Source organism: Micropterus salmoides, unplaced genomic scaffold (assembly GCF_014851395.1).
Source record: "Micropterus salmoides isolate LMB-PRFRI ecotype aquatic unplaced genomic scaffold, ASM1485139v1 Ms_hic_scaffold_2550, whole genome shotgun sequence".
Classification (NCBI taxonomy): domain Eukaryota; kingdom Metazoa; phylum Chordata; class Actinopteri; order Centrarchiformes; family Centrarchidae; genus Micropterus; species Micropterus salmoides.
The window spans coordinates 4,163-26,737 of NW_024041763.1; the positions used below are offsets into that span (position 1 = coordinate 4,163).

Consider the following 22,575-nt stretch of genomic DNA (forward strand, 5'->3'; position numbering starts at 1 on the left):
AATAGTTGTACTGATCTTGAGTTCTTGTTTCCTTCAGAAGGACTGAATGAAATCCGTCCATCCGTCTACAGAGTCGCCATGAAGCTTCAGTCTCTGCAGAAACTCTGTCACCGTGAGGCCAAAACATTTGTTATAGATTTATTTTAATTCATTTATACTAGGTGTAGTACATTAGTGCTTTTATTTATATACTATATTAAACTATTTTATTACATTAGGTTTCTGTGTTTTACCAACTATGTATATTACCTCATCATATCAAATATTATTCTCAGTCCTACATGTACTAATCACATCACTTACAGACAGTACTGCAGTATAGTACAACACAGTGTGTGTATTTGAACTTAAGTTGTTCTTGCTATATAGAAAGTCACACAGCTGTTTGGCGACTGCTAGAACATCCGGATCAGGTTTGGGCTTTTTCAGAAGAGGTTTAATTACAGCTACTTAAAGTACTGTGGTACATAGCCTTTGATAAAGATAGATTGATCATATCTAGTATAGAGGTGCTGACTAAGGGTAACATCTTTAAGCAGCCTAGTCGGGATGGGGTCTAAGAGGCAGGTTGATGGTTTAGATGAAGAAATAATTTAAGTTAGTTGGTAAAGATTGAGGGAAGCAAACAGTCTAAACATGTATCTGGTTCTACAGCTGTTTAAGGTTCCTGAGTTTAGAGATAAGTCGGTGCCAGTTGAGGGCAGGTCTTGGTGAATTTTGTCTCTAATAGCTATAATTTTATCATTAAAGAAGCTCATGAAGTCGTAACTACTGAGAGCTATGGGAATACTTGGCTCAATAGAGCTGTGACTCTGTCAGCCTGGCTACAGTGCTGAAAAGAAACCTGGGTTGTTCCTATTTTCCTCTATTAATGACGAGTAGTACGCTGCTCTGGCGTTACGGAGGGCCTTCATCTTTACAACAGAACTCCGTCTGGCTGCAGTGTCTTTGTGTGTTTTCAGTGCACGTCGTGTCTCTTCGACACATCGTGGCGGCCTTACGTGCGGTGGGCGGAGCTACGCTGCAGCAGGACGTGGGGCTGAACAGGCAGGAAGTGACCCGGACTCTGAACAGGATGTTCCATAGCGCATCACAGGAAGTGTCGGTCATGTGACTGATGAGGCTCCGAGGAGACGTGCAGTCTGATGTTCAGGCTGTTTGACAGGTCAGGGTCTATAATATATATCATATCTTTATAAATACATGACTTTAACTGTTATGGATAAATATATATTATACCTTTATAATACATGACTTTAACTGTTATGGATAAATATATTATACCTTTATAAATACATGACTTTAACCGTTATGGATAAATATATATTATACCTTTATAAATACATGACTTTAAACCGTTATGGATAAATATATATTATACCTTTAAATATACATGACTTTAACCGTTAGGATAAATATATATTATACCTTTATAAATACATGACTTTAACCGTTATGGATAATATATATTATACCTTTATAAATACATAACTTTAACTGTTATGGATAAAATTATTATACCTTTATAAATACATGACTTTAACCGTTATGGATAAATATTATATACCTTTATAAATACATGACTTTAACCGTTATGGATAAATATATATTATACCTTTATAAATACATGACTTTAACCGTTATGGATAAATATATATATACCTTTATAAATACATGACTTTAACCGTTATGGATAAATATATATAACCTTTATAAATACATGACTTTAACCGTTATGGATAAATATATTATACCTTTATAAATACATGACTTTAACCGTTATGGATAAATCATATTATACCTTTATATACATGACTTTAACTGTTATGGATAAATATATATTATACCTTTATAAATACAGACTTTAACTGTTATGGATAAATAATATTATACCTTTATAAATACATGACTTCATCAGGTTTTTACATGATGTGCTGCTGTGACAGGAAGCTCACAGAAATTCCTTCACTGTGTTTGTATCATAGTAACAGTAACCAGTAGCGCCACCATGAGGACAAACCCTGTTTGTGTTTCAGGACTCAGGCTGGTTCTGTTTCAGCTGCTTCTCTTCAACGGCTCTGATCGCGCTGTCTGCTGAAACTCTGCTGGACAAATACAGAGGTGAGGACCTGTCTGTAGGGAATGACAGTTCCCTTCAGAATAAACTGTTTCCTTCAGAGTAAAACTGTTTCCTTCAGAGTAAACTCCCTTCGGAGTAAAACATTGTTCCTTCAGAATAAACAGTTTCCTTCAGAGTAAAACACTTTTTCTTTCAGAGTAAAACATTGTTTCCTTCAGAATAAAACAGTTTCCTTCAGAGAAAAACACTGTTTCCTTCAGAATAAAACTCTGCTGGACAAATACAGAAGTGAGGACCTGTCTGTCTGTAGAGAATGAGAGTTCCCTTCAGAATAAAACAGTTTCCTTCAGAGAAAAACACTGTTTCCTTCAGAATAAAACTCTGCTGGACAAATACAGAAGTGAGGACCTGTCTGTCTGTAGAGAATGATAGTTCCCTTCAGAATAAAACAGTTTCCTTCAGAGAAAAACACTGTTTCCTTCAGAGTAAAACACTGTTTCCTTCAGAATAAAACTCCCTTCAGAGTAAAACATTGTTTCCTTCAGAATAAAACAGTTTCCTTCAGAGTAAAACACTGTTTCCTTCAGAATAAACTCCCTTCGGAGTAAAACATTGTTTCCTTCAGAATAAAACAGTTTCCTTCAGAGTAAAACACTTTTTCCTTCAGAATAAAACTCTGCTGGACAAATACAGAAGTGAGGACCTGTCTGTCTGTAGAGAATGAGAGTTCCCTTCAGAATAAAACAGTTTCCTTCAGAGAAAAACTGTTTCCTTCAGAATAAAACTCCCTTCAGAGTAAAACATTGTTTCCTTCAGAATAAAACTCTGCTGGACAAATACAGAAGTGAGGACCTGTCTGTCTGTAGAGAATGAGTGTTCCCTTCATAAAACAGTTTCCTTCAGAGGAAAACCCTGTTTCCTTCAGAGTAAAACTCCCTTCAGAGTAAAACACTTTTTCCTTCAGAGTAAAACATTGTTTCCTTCAGAATAAAACAGTTTCTTTCAGAGTAAAACACTTTTTCCTTCAGAGTAAAACATTGTTTCCTTCAGAATAAAACTCCCTTCGGAGTAAAACATTGTTTCCTTCAGAATAAAACAGTTTCCTTCAGAGTAAAACACTTTTTCCTTCAGAATAAAACTCTGCTGGACAAATACAGAAGTGAGGACCTGTCTGTCTGTAGAGAATGAGTGTTCCCTTCAGAATAAAACAGTTTCCTTCAGAGAAAAACACAGTTTCCTTCAGAGTAAAACTCCCTTCAGAGTAAAACATTGTTTCCTTCAGAATAAACTCCCTTCGGAGTAAAACATTGTTTCCTTCAGAATAAAACAGTTTCTTTCAGAGTAAAACACTTTTTCTTTCAGAGTAAAACATTGTTTCCTTCAGAATAAAACTCCCTTCGGAGTAAAACATTGTTTCCTTCAGAATAAAACAGTTTCCTTCAGAGTAAAACACTGTTTCCTTCAGAATAAAACAGTTTCCTTCAGAGTAAAACACTTTTTCCTTCAGAATAAAACTCTGCTGGACAAATACAGAAGTGAGGACCTGTCTGTCTGTAGAGAATGAGTGTTCCCTTCAGAATAAAACAGTTTCCTTCAGAGAAAAACACAGTTTCCTTCAGAGTAAACTCCCTTCAGAGTAAAACATTGTTTCCTTCAGAATAAACTCCCTTCGGAGTAAAACATTGTTTCCTTCAGAATAAAACAGTTTCTTTCAGAGTAAACACTTTTTCTTTCAGAGTAAAACATTGTTTCCTTCAGAATAAAACATTGTTTCCTTCAGAATAAAACTCCCTTCGGAGTAAAACATTGTTTCCTTCAGAATAAAACAGTTTCTTTCAGAGTAAAACACTTTTTCTTTCAGAGTAAAACATTGTTCCCTTCAGAATAAAACAGTTTCCTTCAGAGTAAAACACTGTTTCCTTCAGAATAAAACTCTGCTGGACAAATACAGAGGTGAGGACCTGTCTGTCTGTAGAGATCCATCCATCCATCTATCCATCTTCATCCGCTTATCCGGGATCAGGTCGCGGGGGGCAGCTCCAGCAGGGAACCCCAAACTTCTTTTTCCCGAGCCACATTAACCAGCTCTGACTCGGGGATCCCGAGGCGTTCCCAGGCCAGTGTGGAGATATAATCTCTCCACCTAGTCTTGGGTCTTCCCCGAGGCCTTCTCCCAGCTAGACGTGCCTGGAACACCTCCCTAGGGAGGCGTCCGGGAGGCATCCTTACCAGATGCCCAAACCACCTCAACTGGCTCCTTTCAACGCAAAGGAGCAGCGGCTCTACTCTGAGCTCCTCGCGGATGGCCAGGCTTCTCACCCTATCTCTAAGGGAGACACCAGCCACCCGCCTGAGGAAACCCATTTCGGCCGCTTGTACCTGCGATCTCGTTCTTTCGGTCACGACCCAGCCATAGGTGAGGGTAGGAGCGAAAATCGACCGGTAGATCAAGAGCTTTGTCTTACGGCTCAGCTCTCCTTTCACCACAACGCTGCTCCGATTCTCCAGCCAATCTCCTGCTCCAGTCTCCCCTCACTCGTGAACAAGCCCCCGAGGTATTGAACTCCTTCACTTGGGGTAAGGACTCATTCCCTACCCGTAGTTGGCACTCCACCAGTTTCCTGCTGAGAACCATGGTCACAGATTTAGAGGTGCTAATCCTCATCCCAACCGCTTCGCACTTGGCTGCGAACCGATCCAGTAAAAGCTGAAGGTCACGGACCGATGATGCCATCAGGACCACATCATCCGCAAAAAGCAGTGACGAGATCCCAAGCCCCCGAACCATAGCCCCTCCTCGCCACGACTACGCCTCGATATCCTGTCCATGAATATCACAAACAGGATTGGTGACAAAGGGCAGCCCTGGCGAAGGCCAACCCTCTACAAAGCACATGTAGACTGGATGGGCATACTCCCAAGCCCACTCCAGGATCCTTGTGAGAGTAAAGAGCTGGTCAGTTGTTCCAGGACCGGGACGAAAACCGCATTGTTCCTCTTCAATCTGAGGTTCGACAATCGGCCGAACCCTCCGTTCCAGCACCCTGGAGTAGACTTTACCGGGGAGGCTGAGAAGTGTGATACCCCTGTAATTGGCACACACTCTCTGGTCCCCCTTTTTGAACAGGGGAATCACCACCCCAGTCTGCCACTCCTTGAGCACTGTACCCGACTTCCATGCAATGTTAAAGAGACGTGTCATCCAAGACAGCCCCTCCACACCCAAAGCTTTTAGCATTTCTGGGCAGATCTCATCAATCCCTGGGGCTTTGCCACTGTGGAGATGTTTGACTACCTCAGTGACTTCCACCAGGGAAATTGACAAGAATCCCCCATCAGCCTCGAGCTCTGCCTCTACTAAAGAGTCAGTCGGATTTAGGAGTTCCTCAAAGTGTTCCTTCCACCGCCCAATTACCTCCCCAGTTGAGGTCAGCAGGGTCCCATCCTTACTGTACACAGCTTGGACGGTTCCCCGCTTCCCCCTCCTGAGATGGCGGACAGTTCTCCAGAAACACTTTGGTGCCGACCGAAAGTCCTTCTCCATGTCTTCTCCGAACTTCTCCCGCACTTCTCCCATGACTGTTCCCTTCAGAATAAAACAGTTTACTTCAGAGAAAACACTGTTCCCTTCAGAATAAAACAGTTTACTTCTGAATAAAACTCCCTTCAGAGTAAAACACTGGTCCCTTCAGAATAAAACCGTTTCCTTCAGAATAAAACTTTTTCCTTCAGAATGAAACAGTTTCCTTCAGAATAAAACTCCCTTCAAAGTAAAACACTGGTCCCTTCAGAATAAAACAGTTTCCTTCAGAATAAACTTTTTCCTTCAGAATGAAACAGTTTCCTTCAGAATAAAACTCCCTTCAAAGTAAAACACTGGTCCCGTCAGAATAAAACAGTTTCCTTCAGAATAAACTTTTTCCTTCAGAATGAAACAGTTTCCTTCAGAATAAAACTCCCTTCAAAGTAAAACACTGGTCCCTTCAGAATAAAACAGTTTCCTTCAGAATAAAACTCCCTTCAGAGTAATACACTTCTCCCTTCAGAATAAAACGCCTCTGTGTCCTGCAGCTCTGGTGAGTGTTGCAGCAAACTGCTCTGGATCAGTCAGCAGGTCTGGACTCAGATCTTTACTGCAGGACCTCAGCCAGGTAAAACCAGTACAGAATACATTTCCCCAGCATGCCCTTCTCTTTCTAACATGTTTGTGTGTTCAGGTTCCTGCGGCGGTGCAGGAGGAAGGTGTTTTTAGCGGCGTGGAGGCGGCGGTGGGGTCATGTTTTACCGGGGTGAGAACTCAAAAAGTCCTCAGCGGCAGGTGACTGGCGGTTGTCATAGCGACCCACTGACTGTGTGTGTTTACAGGTTATGACCCCGATGGCAAGCAAAGAACACGTGTTGTCATGGCTGAAGAGCGAGCCACGTCTGTTGCTATGGTTACCCACTTTGCATCGCCTGGCCGTTAGTCAGAAAGTCAATCACGCCGTCCGCTGCCATACCTGCAAGACGGTCCCCATCACCGGACTCAGGTGAGCCAACATCTTCCAATCAGGACAGTTATTTTAACTTTAACAAATCATCATCTTCAGAAAATAATAACTGAGGTATAACATGGACTTTACTGAGGTTTAACTGGACTCTACTGAGGTTTAACTGGACTGTACTGAGGTTTAACTGGAATCTACTGAGGTTTAACATGGACTTTACTGAGGTTTAACTGGACTCTACTGAGGTTTAACATGGACTCTACTGAGGTTTAACTGGACTCTACTGAGGTTTAACATGGACTTTACTGAGGTTTAACTGGACTCTACTGAGGTTTAACTGGACTCTACTGAGGTTTAACATGGACATTACTGAGGTTTAACATGGACTTTACTGAGGTTTAACTAGACTCTACTGAGGTTTAACTGGACTCTACTGAGGTTTAACATGGACATTACTGAGGTTTAACATGGACTTTACTGAGGTTTAACTGGACTCTACTGAGGTTTAACTGGACTCTACTGAGGTTTAACATGGACTGTACTGAGGTTTAACTGGACTCTACTGAGGTTTAACATGGACTCTACTGAGGTTTAACTGGACTCTACTGAGGTTTAACATGGACTGTACTGAGGTTTAACTGGAATCTACTGAGGTTTAACATGGACTTTACTGAGGTTTAACTGGACTCTACTGAGGTTTAACTGGACTCTACTGAGGTTTAACATGGACTGTACTGAGGTTTAACTGGAATCTACTGAGGTTTAACATGGACTTTACTGAGGTTTAACTGGACTCTACTGAGGTTTAACATGGACTGTACTGAGGTTTAACTGGACTCTACTGAGGTTTAACATGGACTTTACTGAGGTTTAACTGGACTCTACTGAGGTTTAACTGGACTCTACTGAGGTTTAACATGGACATTACTGAGGTTTAACATGGACTTTACTGAGGTTTAACTAGACTCTACTGAGGTTTAACTGGACTCTACTGAGGTTTAACATGGACATTACTGAGGTTTAACATGGACTCTACTGAGGTTTAACTAGACTCTACTGAGGTTTAACTGGACCCTACTGGACTTTACTGAGGTTTAACATGGACTCTACTGAGGTTTAACATGGACTTTACTGAGGTTTAACATGGACTCTACTGAGGTTTAACTGGACTCTACTGAGGTTTAACATGGACTCTACTGAGGTTTAACATGGACATTACTGAGGTTTAACATGGACTTTACTGAGGTTTAACTAGACTCTACTGAGGTTTAACATGGACTCTACTGCGGTTTAACATGGACTTTACTAAGGTTTAACATGGACTCTACTGAGGTTTAACATGGACTGTACTGAGGTTTAACTGGACTCTACTGAGGTTTAACATGGACTCTACTGAGGCTTAACTGGACTCTACTGAGGTTTAACATGGACTTTACTGAGGTTTAACATGGACTCTACTGAGGTTTAACATGGACTCTGCTGAGGTTGAACTGGACTCTACTGAGATTGAACTGGACTGATGAGGTTTAACTGCACTCTGCTGAGGTTGAACTGGACTCTGCTGAAGATAAACTGGACTCTGCAGAGGTTGAACTGGACTGATGAGGTTTAACTGCACTCTGCTGAGGTTGAACTGGACTCTGCTGAGGTTGAATTGGACTCTGCTGAGGATGAACTGGACTGATGAAGTTGAACTGCACTCTACTGAGGATAAACTGGACTCTACTGAGGTTGAACTGGACTCTGCTGAGGTTGAACTGGACTCTGCTGAGGTTGAACTGGACTGATGAGGTTTAACTGCACTCTGCTGATGTTGAACTGGACTCTGCTGAGGTTGAACTGGACTCTGCTGAGGTTGAACTGGACTCTGCTGAGGTTGAATTGGACTCTACTGAGGTTGAACTGGACTCTGCTGAAGATAAACTGGACTCTGCTGAGGTTGAACTGGACTCTGCTGAGGTTCAAATGGACTGATGAGGTTTAACTGCACTCTGCTGAGGTTGAACTGGACTCTGCTGAAGATAAACTGGACTCTGCTGAGGTTGAACTGGACTCTGCTGAGGTTGAATTGGACTCTGCTGAGGTTGAACTGGACTGATGAGGTTTAACTGCACTCTGCTGAGGTTGAACTGGACTCTGCTGAGGTTGAATTGGACTCTGCTGAGGTTGAACTAGACTCTGCTGAGGTTGAATTGGACTCTGCTGAGGTTGAACTGCACTCTGCTGAGGTTGAACTGCACTCTGCTGAGGATAAACTGGACTCTGCTGAGGTTGAACTGGACTCTACTGAGGTTGAACTGGACTCTACTGAGGTTGAACTGGACTCTACTGAGGTTGAACTGCACTCTGCTGAGGTTGAACTGGACTCTGCTGAGGTTGAACTGGACTCTACTGAGAATAAACTGCACTCTGCTGAGGTTGAACTGGACTCTGCTGAGGTTGAACTGGACTCTGCTGAGGATAAACTGGACTCTGCTGAGGTTTAACTGCACTCTGCTGAGGTTGAACTGGACTCTGCTGAGGTTGAATTGGACTCTGCTGAGGTTGAATTGGACTCTGCTGAGGTTGAATTGGACTCTGCTGAGGTTGAACTGGACTCTGCTGAGGTTGAACTGGACTCTGCTGAGGTTGAACTGCACTCTACTGAGGTTCAAATGGACTGATGAGGTTTAACTGCACTCTGCTGAGGTTTAACTGGACTCTGCTGAGGTTGAACTGGACTCTGCTGAGGTTGAACTGGACTCTACTGAGAATAAACTGCACTCTGCTGAGGTTGAATTGGACTCTGCTGAGGATAAACTGGACTCTACTGAGGTTGAACTGGACTGATGAGGTTGAACTGCACTCTACTGAGGTTGAACTGGACTCTGCTGAGGTTGAATTGGACTCTACTGAGAATAAACTGCACTCTGCTGAGGTTGAACTGGACTCTACTGAGGTTGAACTGGACTCTACTGAGGATAAACTGGACTCTGCTGAGGTTGAACTGGACTCTGCTGAGGTTGAACTGGACTCTGCTGAGGTTGAACTGCACTCTGCTGAGGTTGAACTGGACTCTGATGAGGTTGAACTGCACTCTACTGAGGTTGAACTGGACTCTGCTGAGGTTGAACTGGACTCTGCTGAGGATAAACTGCACTCTGCTGAGGTTGAATTGGACTCTGCTGAGGTTGAACTGGACTCTGCTGAGGATAAACTGGACTCTGCTGAGGTTGAACTGGACTCTGCTGAGGTTGAACTGGACTCTGCTGAGGTTGAACTGGACTCTACTGAGATTGAACTGGACTGATGAGGTTTAACTGCACTCTGCTGAGGTTGAACTGCACTCTACTGAGGATAAACTGGACTCTGCTGAGGTTGAACTGGACTGATGAGGTTGAACTGGACTCTGCTGAGGTTGAACTGGACTCTAGTGAGGTTGAACTGGACTGATGAGGTTGAACTGGACTCTGCTGAGGTTGGACTGCACTCTGCTGAGGATAAACTGGACTCTGCTGAGGTTGAACTGGACTCTGCTGAGGTTGAACTGGACTCTGATGAGGTTGAACTGCACTCTACTGAGGTTGAACTGGACTCTGCTGAGGTTGAACTGCACTCTGCTGAGGATAAACTGCACTCTGCTGAGGTTGAACTGGACTCTGCTGAGGTTGAACTGGACTCTGCTGAGGTTGAACTGGACTCTGCTGAGGTTGAACTGGACTCTACTGAGATTGAACTGGACTGATGAGGTTTAACTGCACTCTGCTGAGGTTGAACTGCACTCTACTGAGGATAAACTGGACTCTGCTGAGGTTGAACTGGACTGATGAGGTTGAACTGGACTCTGCTGAGGTTGAACTGGACTCTAGTGAGGATAAACTGCACTCTGCTGAGGATAAACTGGACTCTGCTGAGGTTGAATTGGACTCTGCTGAGGTTGAACTGGACTCTGCTGAGGTTGAACTGGAGTGATGAGGTTTAACTGCACTCTGCTGAGGATAAACTGGACTCTGCTGAGGTTGAACTGCACTCTGCTGAGGTTGAACTGGACTCTGCTGAGGTTGAACTGCACTCTGCTGAGGTTGAACTGGACTCTGCTGAAGATAAACTGCACTCTGCTGAGGTTGAATTGGACTCTGCTGAGGTTGAACTGGACTCTGCTGAGGTTGAACTGGACTCTGCTGAGGTTGAACTGGACTCTACTGAGATTGAACTGGACTGATGAGGTTTAACTGCACTCTGCTGAGGATAAACTGGACTCTGCTGAGGTTGAACTGGACTCTGCTGAGGTTGAACTGCACTCTGCTGAGGTTGAACTGGACTCTACGGAGGATAAACTGGACTCTGCTGAAGTTGAATTGGACTCTACTGAGGTTGAACTGGACTCTACTGAGGTTGAACTGGACTCTGCTGAGGATAGACTGGACTCTGCTGATGTTGAACTGGACTCTGCTGAGGTTGAACTGCACTCTGCTGAGGTTGAACTGCACTCTGCTGAGGATAAACTGGACTCTGCTGAGGTTGAACTGGACTGATGAGGTTTAACTGCACTCTGCTGAGGTTGAACTGGACTCTGCTGAGGTTGAACTGGACTCTGCTGAGGTTGAACTGGACTCTACTGAGGTTGAACTGGACTGATGAGGTTGAACTGCACTCTACTGAGGTTGAACTGGACTCTACTGAGGTTGAACTGCACTCTGCTGAGGTTGAACTGGACTCTACTGAGGTTGAACTGCACTCTGCTGAGGTTGAACTGGACTCTGCTGAGGTTGAACTGCACTCTACTGAGAACAAACTGCACTCTGCTGAGGTTGAATTGGACTCTACTGAGGGTAAACTGGACTCTGCTGAGGTTGAACTGGACTCTGCTGAGGTTGAACTGGACTGATGAGGTTGAACTGCACTCTGCTGAGGTTGAACTGGACTCTGCTGAGGTTGAATTGGACTCTACTGAGGTTGAACTGGACTCTGCTGAGGATAAATTGGACTCTGCTGAGGTTGAATTGGACTCTGCTGAGGATAAACTGCACTCTGCTGAGGTTGAACTGGACTCTGCTGAGGTTGAACTGGACTGATGAGGTTGAACTGGACTCTGCTGAGGTTGAACTGGACTCTGCTGAGGTTTAACTGGACTCTGCTGAGGTTGAACTGGACTGATGAGGTTGAATTGGACTCTGCTGAGGTTGAACTGGACTCTGCTGAGGTTGAACTGGACTCTGCTGAGGTTTAACTGGACTCTGCTGAGGTTGAACTGGACTCTGCTGAGGTTGAACTGGACTCTGCTGAGGTTGAATTGGACTGATGAGGTTGAATTGGACTCTGCTGAGGTTGAACTGGACTCTGCTGAGGTTTAACTGGACTCTACCAGGCTAAACTAAACTGTACTGGGGTCAGATGATCCTGTAAGACAAACTGAAAGGCAGCATTGTGAATGATTATATGTGTGTGTGTGTTCAGGTATCGATGTATGAAATGTGTGAACGTCCACCTGTGTCAGACCTGCTTCCTGACAGACAGACAGACGAGGAAACACAAAGCTCAACATCCAGTGCTCGAGTTCTGCACACAGGTAACAACAGACAGGTAACTAAAGACAGGTAACCACAGACAGTTAACTACAGAGATAATGGTAACTACAGACAGACAGGTAACCACAGACACGTAACTACAGACAGACGGGTAACCACAGACAGGTAACCACAGACATAAAGGTAACCTCAGACAGACATGTGAGCACAGACAGACTTGTAACTACAGACAGAAAGGTAACCACAGACATACAGGTAACTACAGACAGACAGATAACTACAGACAGACAGGTAACCACAGACAGGTAACTGCAGAGATATTGGTAACCACAGACAGAAAGGTAACCACAGACAGGTAACTACAGACAGACGGGTAACCACAGACAGGTAACCACAGACAGAAATGTGAGCACAGACAGATAGGAAACTACATACAGACAGGTAACTACAGACAGATTGGCAACTACAGACAGGTAACCACAGACAGACAGGTAACCACAGCCAGACAAGCAACTACAGAGAGATTGGCAACTACAGACAGGTAACCACAGATAGGCAGGTAACCACCGACAGACTGGTAACCACAGACAGACAAGTAGCTACAGACAGACTGGTAACCACAGACAGACAGAAAACTACAGACATACAGGTGAGCACATACAGACAGGTAACTACAGACAGAAAGTTAACCACAGACAAACAGGTAAACAGACAGGTGACCACAGAAAGATAACAACAGACATACAGGTAACTACAGACAGACTGGTGACTACAGACAGGTAACCACAAACAGACTGGTAACCACAAGCAGGTAACTACCTACATTCAGGTAACCACAGACAGGTTTCCACAAATAGGTAACTACAGACAGACAGGTAACTACAGACAGATTGGCAACTACAGACAGATTGGCATCTACAGACAGACAGGTAGCCACAGAAAGACAGGTAACCATAGACAGGTAACTACAGACATAGAGGTAACTACAGACAGATAGGTAACTACAGACAGACTGGTAACTACAGACAGGTAACCACAGACAGACAGGTAAACAGACAGGTGAGCACAGACATACAGGTAATTACAGGCAGACAGGTGAGCACATACAGACTGGTAACCACAGAAAGACAGGTAAACAGACAGGTGAGCACAGACAGGTAACCACAGACAGGTAACTACAGACAGACTGGTAACCACAGAAAGGTAACCACAGACAGGCAGGTAACCACAGACAGGCAGGTAACCACAGAAAGGTAACCACAGACAGGCAGGTAACCACAGACAGGCAGGTAACTACAGACAGATAGGCAACTACAGACATACAGGTAGCCATAGACAGGTAACTAAAGACATACAGGTAAACAGACAGGTGAGCACAGACATACAGGTAATTACAGGCAGACAGGTGAGCACATACAGACTGGTAACCACAGAAAGACAGGTAAACAGACAGGTGAGCACAGACAGGTAACCACAGACAGGTAACTACAGACAGACTGGTAACCACAGAAAGGTAACCACAGACAGGCAGGTAACCACAGACAGGCAGGTAACCACAGACAGGCAGGTAACTACAGACAGATAGGCAACTACAGACATACAGGTAGCCATAGACAGGTAACTAAAGACATACAGGTATCTACAGACATACAGGTAACTACAGGCAGACAGGTGAGCACAGACAGACAGGTAACTACAGACAGACTGGTAACTACAGACAGGTAACCACAGACAGACAGGTAAACAGACAGGTGAGCACAGACATACAGGTAATTACAGGCAGACAGGTGAGCACATACAGACTGGTAACCACAGAAAGACAGGTAAACAGACAGGTGAGCACAGACAGGTAACCACAGACAGGTAACTACAGACAGACTGGTAACCACAGAAAGGTAACCACAGACAGGCAGGTAACCACAGACAGGCAGGTAACCACAGAAAGGTAACCACAGACAGGCAGGTAACCACAGACAGGCAGGTAACTACAGACAGATAGGCAACTACAGACATACAGGTAGCCATAGACAGGTAACTAAAGACATACAGGTATCTACAGACATACAGGTAACTACAGGCAGACAGGTGAGCACAGACAGACAGGTAACTACAGACAGACTGGTAACTACAGACAGGTAACCACAAAAAGACTGGTAACCACATACAGGTGAGCAAAGACATATAGATAACCACAGACAAACTGGTAACCACAGACAGACAGGTAGCTACAGACAGACTGGTAACCACAGGCAGGTAAACAGACAGGTAACCACCGACAGACTGGTAACCACAGAAAGACAGCTAGATACAGACAGACTGGTAACCACCGACAGACAGGTAGTTACAGACAGACTGGTAACCACAAAAAGACAGCTAGCTACAGACAGACTGGTAACCACAGACAGGCAGCTAGCTACAGACAGACTGGTAACCACAGACAGACAGGTAGCTACAGACAGACTGGTAACCACAGACAGACAGCTAGCTACAGACAGACTGGTAACCACAGACAGACTGGTAACCACAGAAAGACAGCTAGCTACAGACAGACTGGTAACCACCGACAGACAGGTAACAACAGACAGACTGGTAACCACAGACAGACAGGTAGCTACAGACAGACTGGTAACCACAGACAGACTGGTAACCACAGACAGACAGCTAGCTACAGACAGACTGGTAACCACAGACAGACAGGTAGCTACAGACAGACTGGTAACCACAGAAAGACTGGTAACCACAGACAGACTGGTAACCACAGACAGACAGCTAGCTACAGACAGACTGGTAACCACAGAAAGACAGCTAGTTACAGACAGACTGGTAACCACAGACAGACAGGTAGCTACAGACAGACTGGTAACCACAGACAAACAGGTAGCTACAGACAAACTGGTAATCACAGACAGACAGGTAGCTACAGAGAGACTGGTAACCACAGACAGAAAGGGTAGCTACAGACAGACTGGTAACCACCGACAGACTGGTAACCACAGAAAGACAGCTAGCTACAGACAGACTGGTAACCACAGAAAGACAGCTAGCTACAGACAGACTGGTAACCACAGACAGACAGGTAGCTACAGACAGACTGGTAACCACAGACAGACTGGTAACCACAGAAAGACAGCTAGCTACAGACAGACTGGTAACCACAGACAGACAGGTAGCTACAGACAGACTGGTAACCACAGAAAGACTGGTAACCACAGACAGACTGGTAACCACAGACAGACAGGTAGCTACAGACAGACTGGTAACCACAGAAAGACAGGTAGCTACAGACAGACTGGTAACCACAGAAAGACAGGTAGCTACAGACAGACTGGTAACCACAGACAAACAGGTAGCTACAGACAGACTGGTAACCACAGACAGACAGGTAGCTACAGAGAGACTGGTAACCACCGACAGACTGGTAACCACAGACAGACAGCTAGCTACAGACAAACTGGTAACCACAGAAAGACAGCTAGCTACAGACATACTGGTAACCACAGACAGACAGCTAGCTACAGAGAGACTGGTAACCACAGAAAGACAGCTAGCTACAGACAGACTGGTAACCACCGACAGACTGGTAACCACAGACAGACAGTTAGCTACAGACAAACTGGTAACCACAGAAAGACAGCTAGCTACAGACAGACTGGTAACCACAGACAGACAGGTAACAACAGACAGACTGGTAACCACCGACAGACTGGTAACCACAGAAAGACAGCTAGCTACAGACAAACTGGTAACCACAGAAAGACAGCTAGCTACAGACAGACTGGTAACCACAGACAGACAGGTAGCTACAGACAGACTGGTAACCACAGAAAGACTGGTAACCACAGAAAGACTGGTAACCACAGACAGACTGGTAGCTACAGACAGACTGGTAACCACAGACAGACAGCTAGCTACAGACAGACTGGTAACCACAGAAAGACAGCTAGTTACAGACAGACTGGTAACCACAGACAGACAGGTAGCTACAGACAGACTGGTAACCACAGACAAACAGGTAGCTACAGACAAACTGGTAATCACAGACAGACAGGTAGCTACAGAGAGACTGGTAACCACAGACAGACAGGTAGCTACAGACAGACTGGTAACCACCGACAGACTGGTAACCACAGAAAGACAGCTAGCTACAGACAGACTGGTAACCACAGAAAGACAGCTAGCTACAGACAGACTGGTAACCACAGACAGACAGGTAGCTACAGACAGACTGGTAACCACAGACAGACTGGTAACCACAGAAAGACAGCTAGCTACAGACAGACTGGTAACCACAGACAGACAGGTAGCTACAGACAGACTGGTAACCACAGAAAGACTGGTAACCACAGACAGACTGGTAACCACAGACAGACAGGTAGCTACAGACAGACTGGTAACCACAGAAAGACAGCTAGCTACAGACAGACTGGTAACCACAGAAAGACAGGTAGCTACAGACAGACTGGTAACCACAGACAAACAGGTAGCTACAGACAGACTGGTAACCACAGACAGACAGGTAGCTACAGAGAGACTGGTAACCACCAACAGACTGGTAACCACAGACAGACAGCTAGCTACAGACAAACTGGTAACCCCAGAAAGACAGCTAGCTACAGACAGACTGGTAACCACAGACAGACAGCTAGCTACAGAGAGACTGGTAACCACAGAAAGACAGCTAGCTACAGACAGACTGGTAACCACAGACAGACTGGTAACCACAGACAGACAGTTAGCTACAGACAAACTGGTAACCACAGAAAGACAGCTAGCTACAGACAGACTGGTAACCACAGACAGACAGGTAGCTACAGACAGACTGGTAACCACCGACAGACTGGTAACCACAGACAGACAGCTAGCTACAGACAAACTGGTAACCACAGAAAGACAGCTAGCTACAGACAGACTGGTAACCACAGACAGACAGCTAGCTACAGACAGACTGGTAACCACAGACAGACAGCTAGCTACAGACAAACTGGTAACCACAGAAAGACAGCTAGCTACAGACAGACTGGTAACCACAGACAGACGGGTAACCACAGACAGACAGCTAGCTACAGACAGGTAAAGGTTTAGTGGGTAATATTCAGCTTGTGTCTTTCAGCCCACCTGGAAGGAGTCTCTCTCCTCATTAGTGCACAGTGCTCGGAACAACCTGTTGCCGCGGCGATTCACTCAGAGAGAGGCTGACAAGACGAGGATCCTGATGTGGGCGGAGTCAGGAGAGACTCCTAACAGGTGAGTCAGGAGAGACTCAGAACAGGTGAGAGAGGAATAAAAACACTCAAACAGCTTTTGTAAATAAAGTATTTGTTTCTCAGTGCTCCGCCCCTTCTGATGTCCCGACACGATTGGCTGCCTCAGCTGTCTGTCACAGTCCCTCCTCTGACAGAGACGTTTCCCATGATGCCCTGGTGCAACCTCCTCGCCGCTCATTTTCATCCAAAGCTCTGCAGACTGACGAGGAGACGCCGACTCACCAGGTGACCTCTGATGACCCCTGAATGTTCTATATGTAACCTATGATCTATATGTGTCCAGCAAAGTTGGGCTGATTTCCGAAATGCAATCAAATCAGTGTTTTATTAATTCATGTGAAGTCCAGAGAAAAGCTTCCCAACAGCGTGATTAGATTTAGTACAAAGTTAGGACAGAGTTAACCTCAGACTGAAACGTGTCCAGAACATTCAGGACCACCTGTGGAGACTGCACCAGAAGCTGGGAACAGGTGAGGGCTCATCCAGCGGCTCAGTCTCTGCAGGTCAGGAGGTCCTGGCTCACCGCTTTGATCCAGAACTCATGGATCAAAGAGAACATTTCTCAACACAAGACTGCAGAGACTTCGGGTCCCTCAAAGTCAGCAGCGCATTGTGAAGAGACCTCTCGGTGCTGAATGTACGTGACCTTCCAGCCCTCAGGAGGAACTGCCTAAGACACCGTCATGCTTCTGTGACAAACATATGTGCTCAGGTGGACCAGAGGGATGTTCTGATGCCGGTCAAGATCTGTCTCCTGTTCAAAACGTATGGAGCATCATGAAGAGGGGAATCAGACAGCGGCGACCACAGACTGTCGAGCAGCTCAAGTTCTGTATCAAGAAGAAAGGACAAACCTTCAACTGTAAATCTGGCTCAGTTCGTGGCTTCACTTCCCAAACCATCAGACAGTGTTATTAAAGGTGATGAACACAAAACACGCCGCTGTCCAACTTCTTGCAGTATGGACATCTAATTTTGTTTATATTTTCTAAATATAATCACACTGCTCAGTAAAACCACTGAGAATCTTTTCTTTGGACTTTTGTCAGTCAAATAAAGTTTCATGTGAACAAACGAATCAGATTTGAGTTTTTATTGCATTTTGGAAAATATCCCAACTTTCCTGGACATGTAATATTTTAATTCAATTACATTCAATTTTATTTATATAGCGCCAAATCACAACAACAGTTATCTCACAGCACTTTTCATAAAGAGCAGGTCTAGAGCGTACTCTATGATGCTATTTACAGAAGCCCAACAGTTCCCACCAAGAGCAGCACTAGGAGACAGAGGCAAGGAAAAACTTCCTTTAAGAGGCAGAAACCTCGAGCCACAGATCCAGACTCCACAGCTCCAGAGCCAGAAACACCTGCAGGAAGTGATAGGAGGAGAGAGGAGAGGGACGAGAAAGCACAAGACTACCAGAAAGGGGAGAAGTTGTGTTAGTAACATGCAATAATGGGATGAGGTTGCATACAGAGGGAGAGAAAGTAGAGGAGAGAGGAGCTCAGTGCATCATGGGAAATCCCCCGGCAGTCTAGGCCTGTAGCAGCATAACTAAGGGATGGTTCAGGACTCACCTGAGCCAGCCCTAACTATAAGCTTTATCAAAGAGGAAAGTCTTAAGCCTACTCTTAAATGTGGAGATGGTGTCTGCCTCCTGAACCCAAACTGGAACCTGGTTCCACAGGAGAGGAGCTTGATAGCTGAACGCTCTGGCTCCTAGTCTACTTTTGGAGACTCTAGGAACCACAAGTAACCCTGCATTCTGGGAGCGCAGTGCTCTGGTGGGGTAGTAAGGTACTATGAGCTCTTTAAGATAAGATGGTGCCTGACCATTAAGAGCTTTGTAGGTAAGAAGAATGATTTTAAATTATATTCTGGATTTTACTGGAAGCCAATGTAGAGAAGCTAAGACAGGAGAAATATGATCTCTTTTCCTGGTTCCTGTCAGAACACGTGCTGCAGCATTCTGGATCAGCTGAAGAGTCTTAATGGACTTTTTTGAGCAGCCTGATAATAAGGAATTGCAGTAATCCAGCCTAGAAGTAACAAATGCATGGACTAGTTTTTCTGCATCATTTTCAGATAGGATGTTCCTGATTTTCGCAATATTACGTAGGTGAAAAAAGGCGGTCCTTGAAATTTGCCTAATGTAAGACTTAAACGACATGTCCTGATCAAAGATAACTCCAAGATTCCTCACAGTGGTGCTGGAGGCCAGGGCGATGCCATCAACATCCTGAAGGGACATTTGAATTTTAGCTAACTGATGAGTTTCATCTGGCTTGATCGATAGATATAACTGAGTATCATCTGCATAACAATGAAAGCTTATGGAATATTTCCTGATAATATTGCCTAAAGGAAGCATATATAAAGTGAAGAAGATTGGTCCGAGGACAGATCCTTGTGGACTAACTTTGGCGTGCAAGGAGGACTCATCGTTAACATGTACAAACTGAAATCGATCTGATAAATAGGACTTAAACCAGCTTAGAGCGGTTCCTTTAATGCCAATGAAATATTCCACTCTCTGCAATAGGATCTGATGGTCAATGGTATCAAATGCAGCACTAAGATCTAATAAAACCAGTACAGAGACAAGTCCTTTGTCTGATGCAATAAGGAGGTCGTTAGTAATTTTCACCAGTGCTGTCTCTGTGCTATGATGAGCTCTAAATCCTGACTGAAAATCCTCAAATAAACTATTGCTCTGTAGAAAGTCACACAGCTGTTTAGCAACTGCTTTCTCCAGAACCTTAGAGAGAAATGGAAGGTTAGATATAGGTCTATAGTTTGCTAAAACATCCGGATCAAGTTTGGGCTTTTTCAGAAGAGGTTTAATTACAGCTACTTTAAAGTACTGTGGTACATAGCCTGTTGATAAAGATAGATTGATCATATCTAGTATAGAGGTGCTGACTAACGGTAAAACATCTTTAAGCAGCCTAGTCGGGATGGGGTCTAAGAGGCAGGTTGATGGTTTAGATGAAGAAATTATTGAAGTTAGTTGGTAAAGATTGAGTGAAGCAAAACAGTCTAAACATGTATCTGGTTCTACAGCTGTTTCTAAGGTTCCTGAGTTAAGAGATAAGTCAGTGCCAGTTGAGGGCAGGTCTTGATGAATTTTGTCTCTAATAGCTAGAATTTTATCATTAAAGAAGCTCATGAAGTCGTAACTACTGAGAGCTATGGGAATACTTGGCTCAATAGAGCTGTGACTCTCTGTCAGCCTGGCTACAGTGCTGAAAAGAAACCTGGGGTTGTTCCTATTTTCCTCTATTAATGACGAGTAGTACGCTGCTCTGGCATTACGGAGGGCCTTCCTATAAGTTTTAAGACTATCTTGCCAGATTAAACGAGAATTTTCCACTTTGGTGGAACGCCAATTCCTCTCAAGTTTCTGCGATATTTGCTTTAATTTGCGAGTTTCAGTATTATACCATGGAGCTAACCGTCTTTGTTTTAGTATTTTCTTTTTTAGAGGGGCTACAGAGTCCAGTGTCATTCGCAGCGAGCCTGCAGCACTATTAACAAGATGATCGATTTGGGAGGGACTGAAATTAGCATAGGAGTCCTCCGTTACTTTGTGACTAGATAATGTATTTAGAGCTGATGGAATCGCATCCTTAAATTTAGCTATAGCACTATCAGACAGACATCTTGTATAGAAATTTTTGCTCAATGGCGAGTAGTTCAGCAATACAAACTCAAAAGTTATCAAACAGTGGTCGGATAAAGAGGGATTCTGTGGGAACACCACTAAATGTTCAATTTCAATACCATACACCAGAACAAGGTCGAGGGTGTGGTTAAAACAGTGAGTCGGTTCATGAACACTCTGAGAGAAGCCGATGGAATCTAACAAAGAGATAAACGCAGTACTAAAGCTGTCATTCTCAACGTCCACATGAATATTAAAATCCCCTACAATAATAACTTTGTCCATTTTAAGGACTAAAGTTGACAAAAACTCTGCAAATTCAGATAAGAATTCAGAGTACGGGCCAGGTGCTCGGTACACTATAACGAAGAGAATTGGTTGCAGTGATTTCCAACTTGGGTGCGAAAGACTAAGAACAAGACTTTCAAATGAGTTATAGTTTAGTTTAGGTTTAGAGCTGATTAGTAGGCTAGAGTCGAAGATAGCTGCAACTCCACCTCCTCGGCCTGTGCCTCGAGGAATGTGAGTATTAATATGACTGGGAGGGGTGGATTCATTTAGGCTAACATATTCTCCATCACCCAGCCAGGTTTCAGTAATACCAAATAAATCAATATCATAATCTGATATTAGTTCATTTACTAGTACACCTTTAGAAGAGAGAGATCTGATGTTTAAGAGTCCACATTTAACTCTCCTATTCGTTTGCACTATTGCTCTTGTGGTTTTAATTTTTATGAGGTTTTTATGCACAGCTCCTCTTCTGTTTACCTTTTTAAATAATTTCGATGGTGGGGGGCAGACACCGTCACTATAGGATTTTCACTAAGTAACTCCTGAAATGGAGGAGCAGAGAAGTGTGTTAGACTGCGACTCTGCGTAGGGTTTTGGGTGGGTAACTGCTGAAAAGAAGGGCAGAGAAGTGTGTTAGACTGCGACTCTGCCTCCTGGTCTCAACTCTGGGTTGTCATGGATTTGGTCCACTAATAAACTTGGCCAGATTTCTAGAAATGAGAGCTGCTCCTTCCCAAGTGGGATGGATGCCGTCTCTCCGGATCAGACCAGGTCTTCCCCAGAAAGTCTGCCAATGATCAACAAAGCCCACATCGTTTGCTGGACACCACCTCGACAACCAGCGGCGGAATGACGACATGCGGCTATACATGTCATCACTGGTCAGATTTGGCAGGGGTCCAGAGAAAACTACGGTGTCCGACATTGTTTTTGCATATGTACACACCGACTCAACATTAATCTTAGTGACCTCCGATTGGCGTAACCGGGAGTCATTACCGCCGACGTGAATAACAATCTTACTGTATTTACGTTTATCCTTAGCCAGCAGTTTCAAATATTATTATATAATATATAAATATATAATATATTTTATATTAGTCTAACGTTATATTTTGTATTAGTTTAACATGTAATATTTTATATTAGTCTAACATGTTATATTTTGTATTAGTCTAACATTTTATATTTTGTATTAGTTTAACATGTAATATTTTGTATTAGTCTAACATGTTATATTTTGTATTAGTCTAACATGTTATATTTTATATTA

General features: G+C 44.1%; 1 protein-coding gene across 1 annotated transcript in view; it reads left to right on the forward strand.

Moving 5' to 3' along the window:
• Positions 1–22,575, forward strand: part of LOC119919119 (dystrotelin-like) — a gene marked incomplete at its 5' end in the record, with an annotated part of 26,400 nt that continues 3,825 nt past the window's right edge. The window contains 10 exons of the mRNA XM_038739595.1: positions 1–112; positions 963–1,105; positions 2,037–2,121; positions 6,152–6,231; positions 6,298–6,369; positions 6,446–6,609; positions 12,004–12,115; positions 17,185–17,318; positions 17,473–17,563; positions 17,763–17,936. Of these exons, the coding sequence (XP_038595523.1) occupies positions 1–112; positions 963–1,105; positions 2,037–2,121; positions 6,152–6,231; positions 6,298–6,369; positions 6,446–6,609; positions 12,004–12,115; positions 17,185–17,318; positions 17,473–17,563; positions 17,763–17,936 (1,167 nt within the window). The remainder of the gene's footprint in view (positions 113–962; positions 1,106–2,036; positions 2,122–6,151; positions 6,232–6,297; positions 6,370–6,445; positions 6,610–12,003; positions 12,116–17,184; positions 17,319–17,472; positions 17,564–17,762; positions 17,937–22,575) is intronic.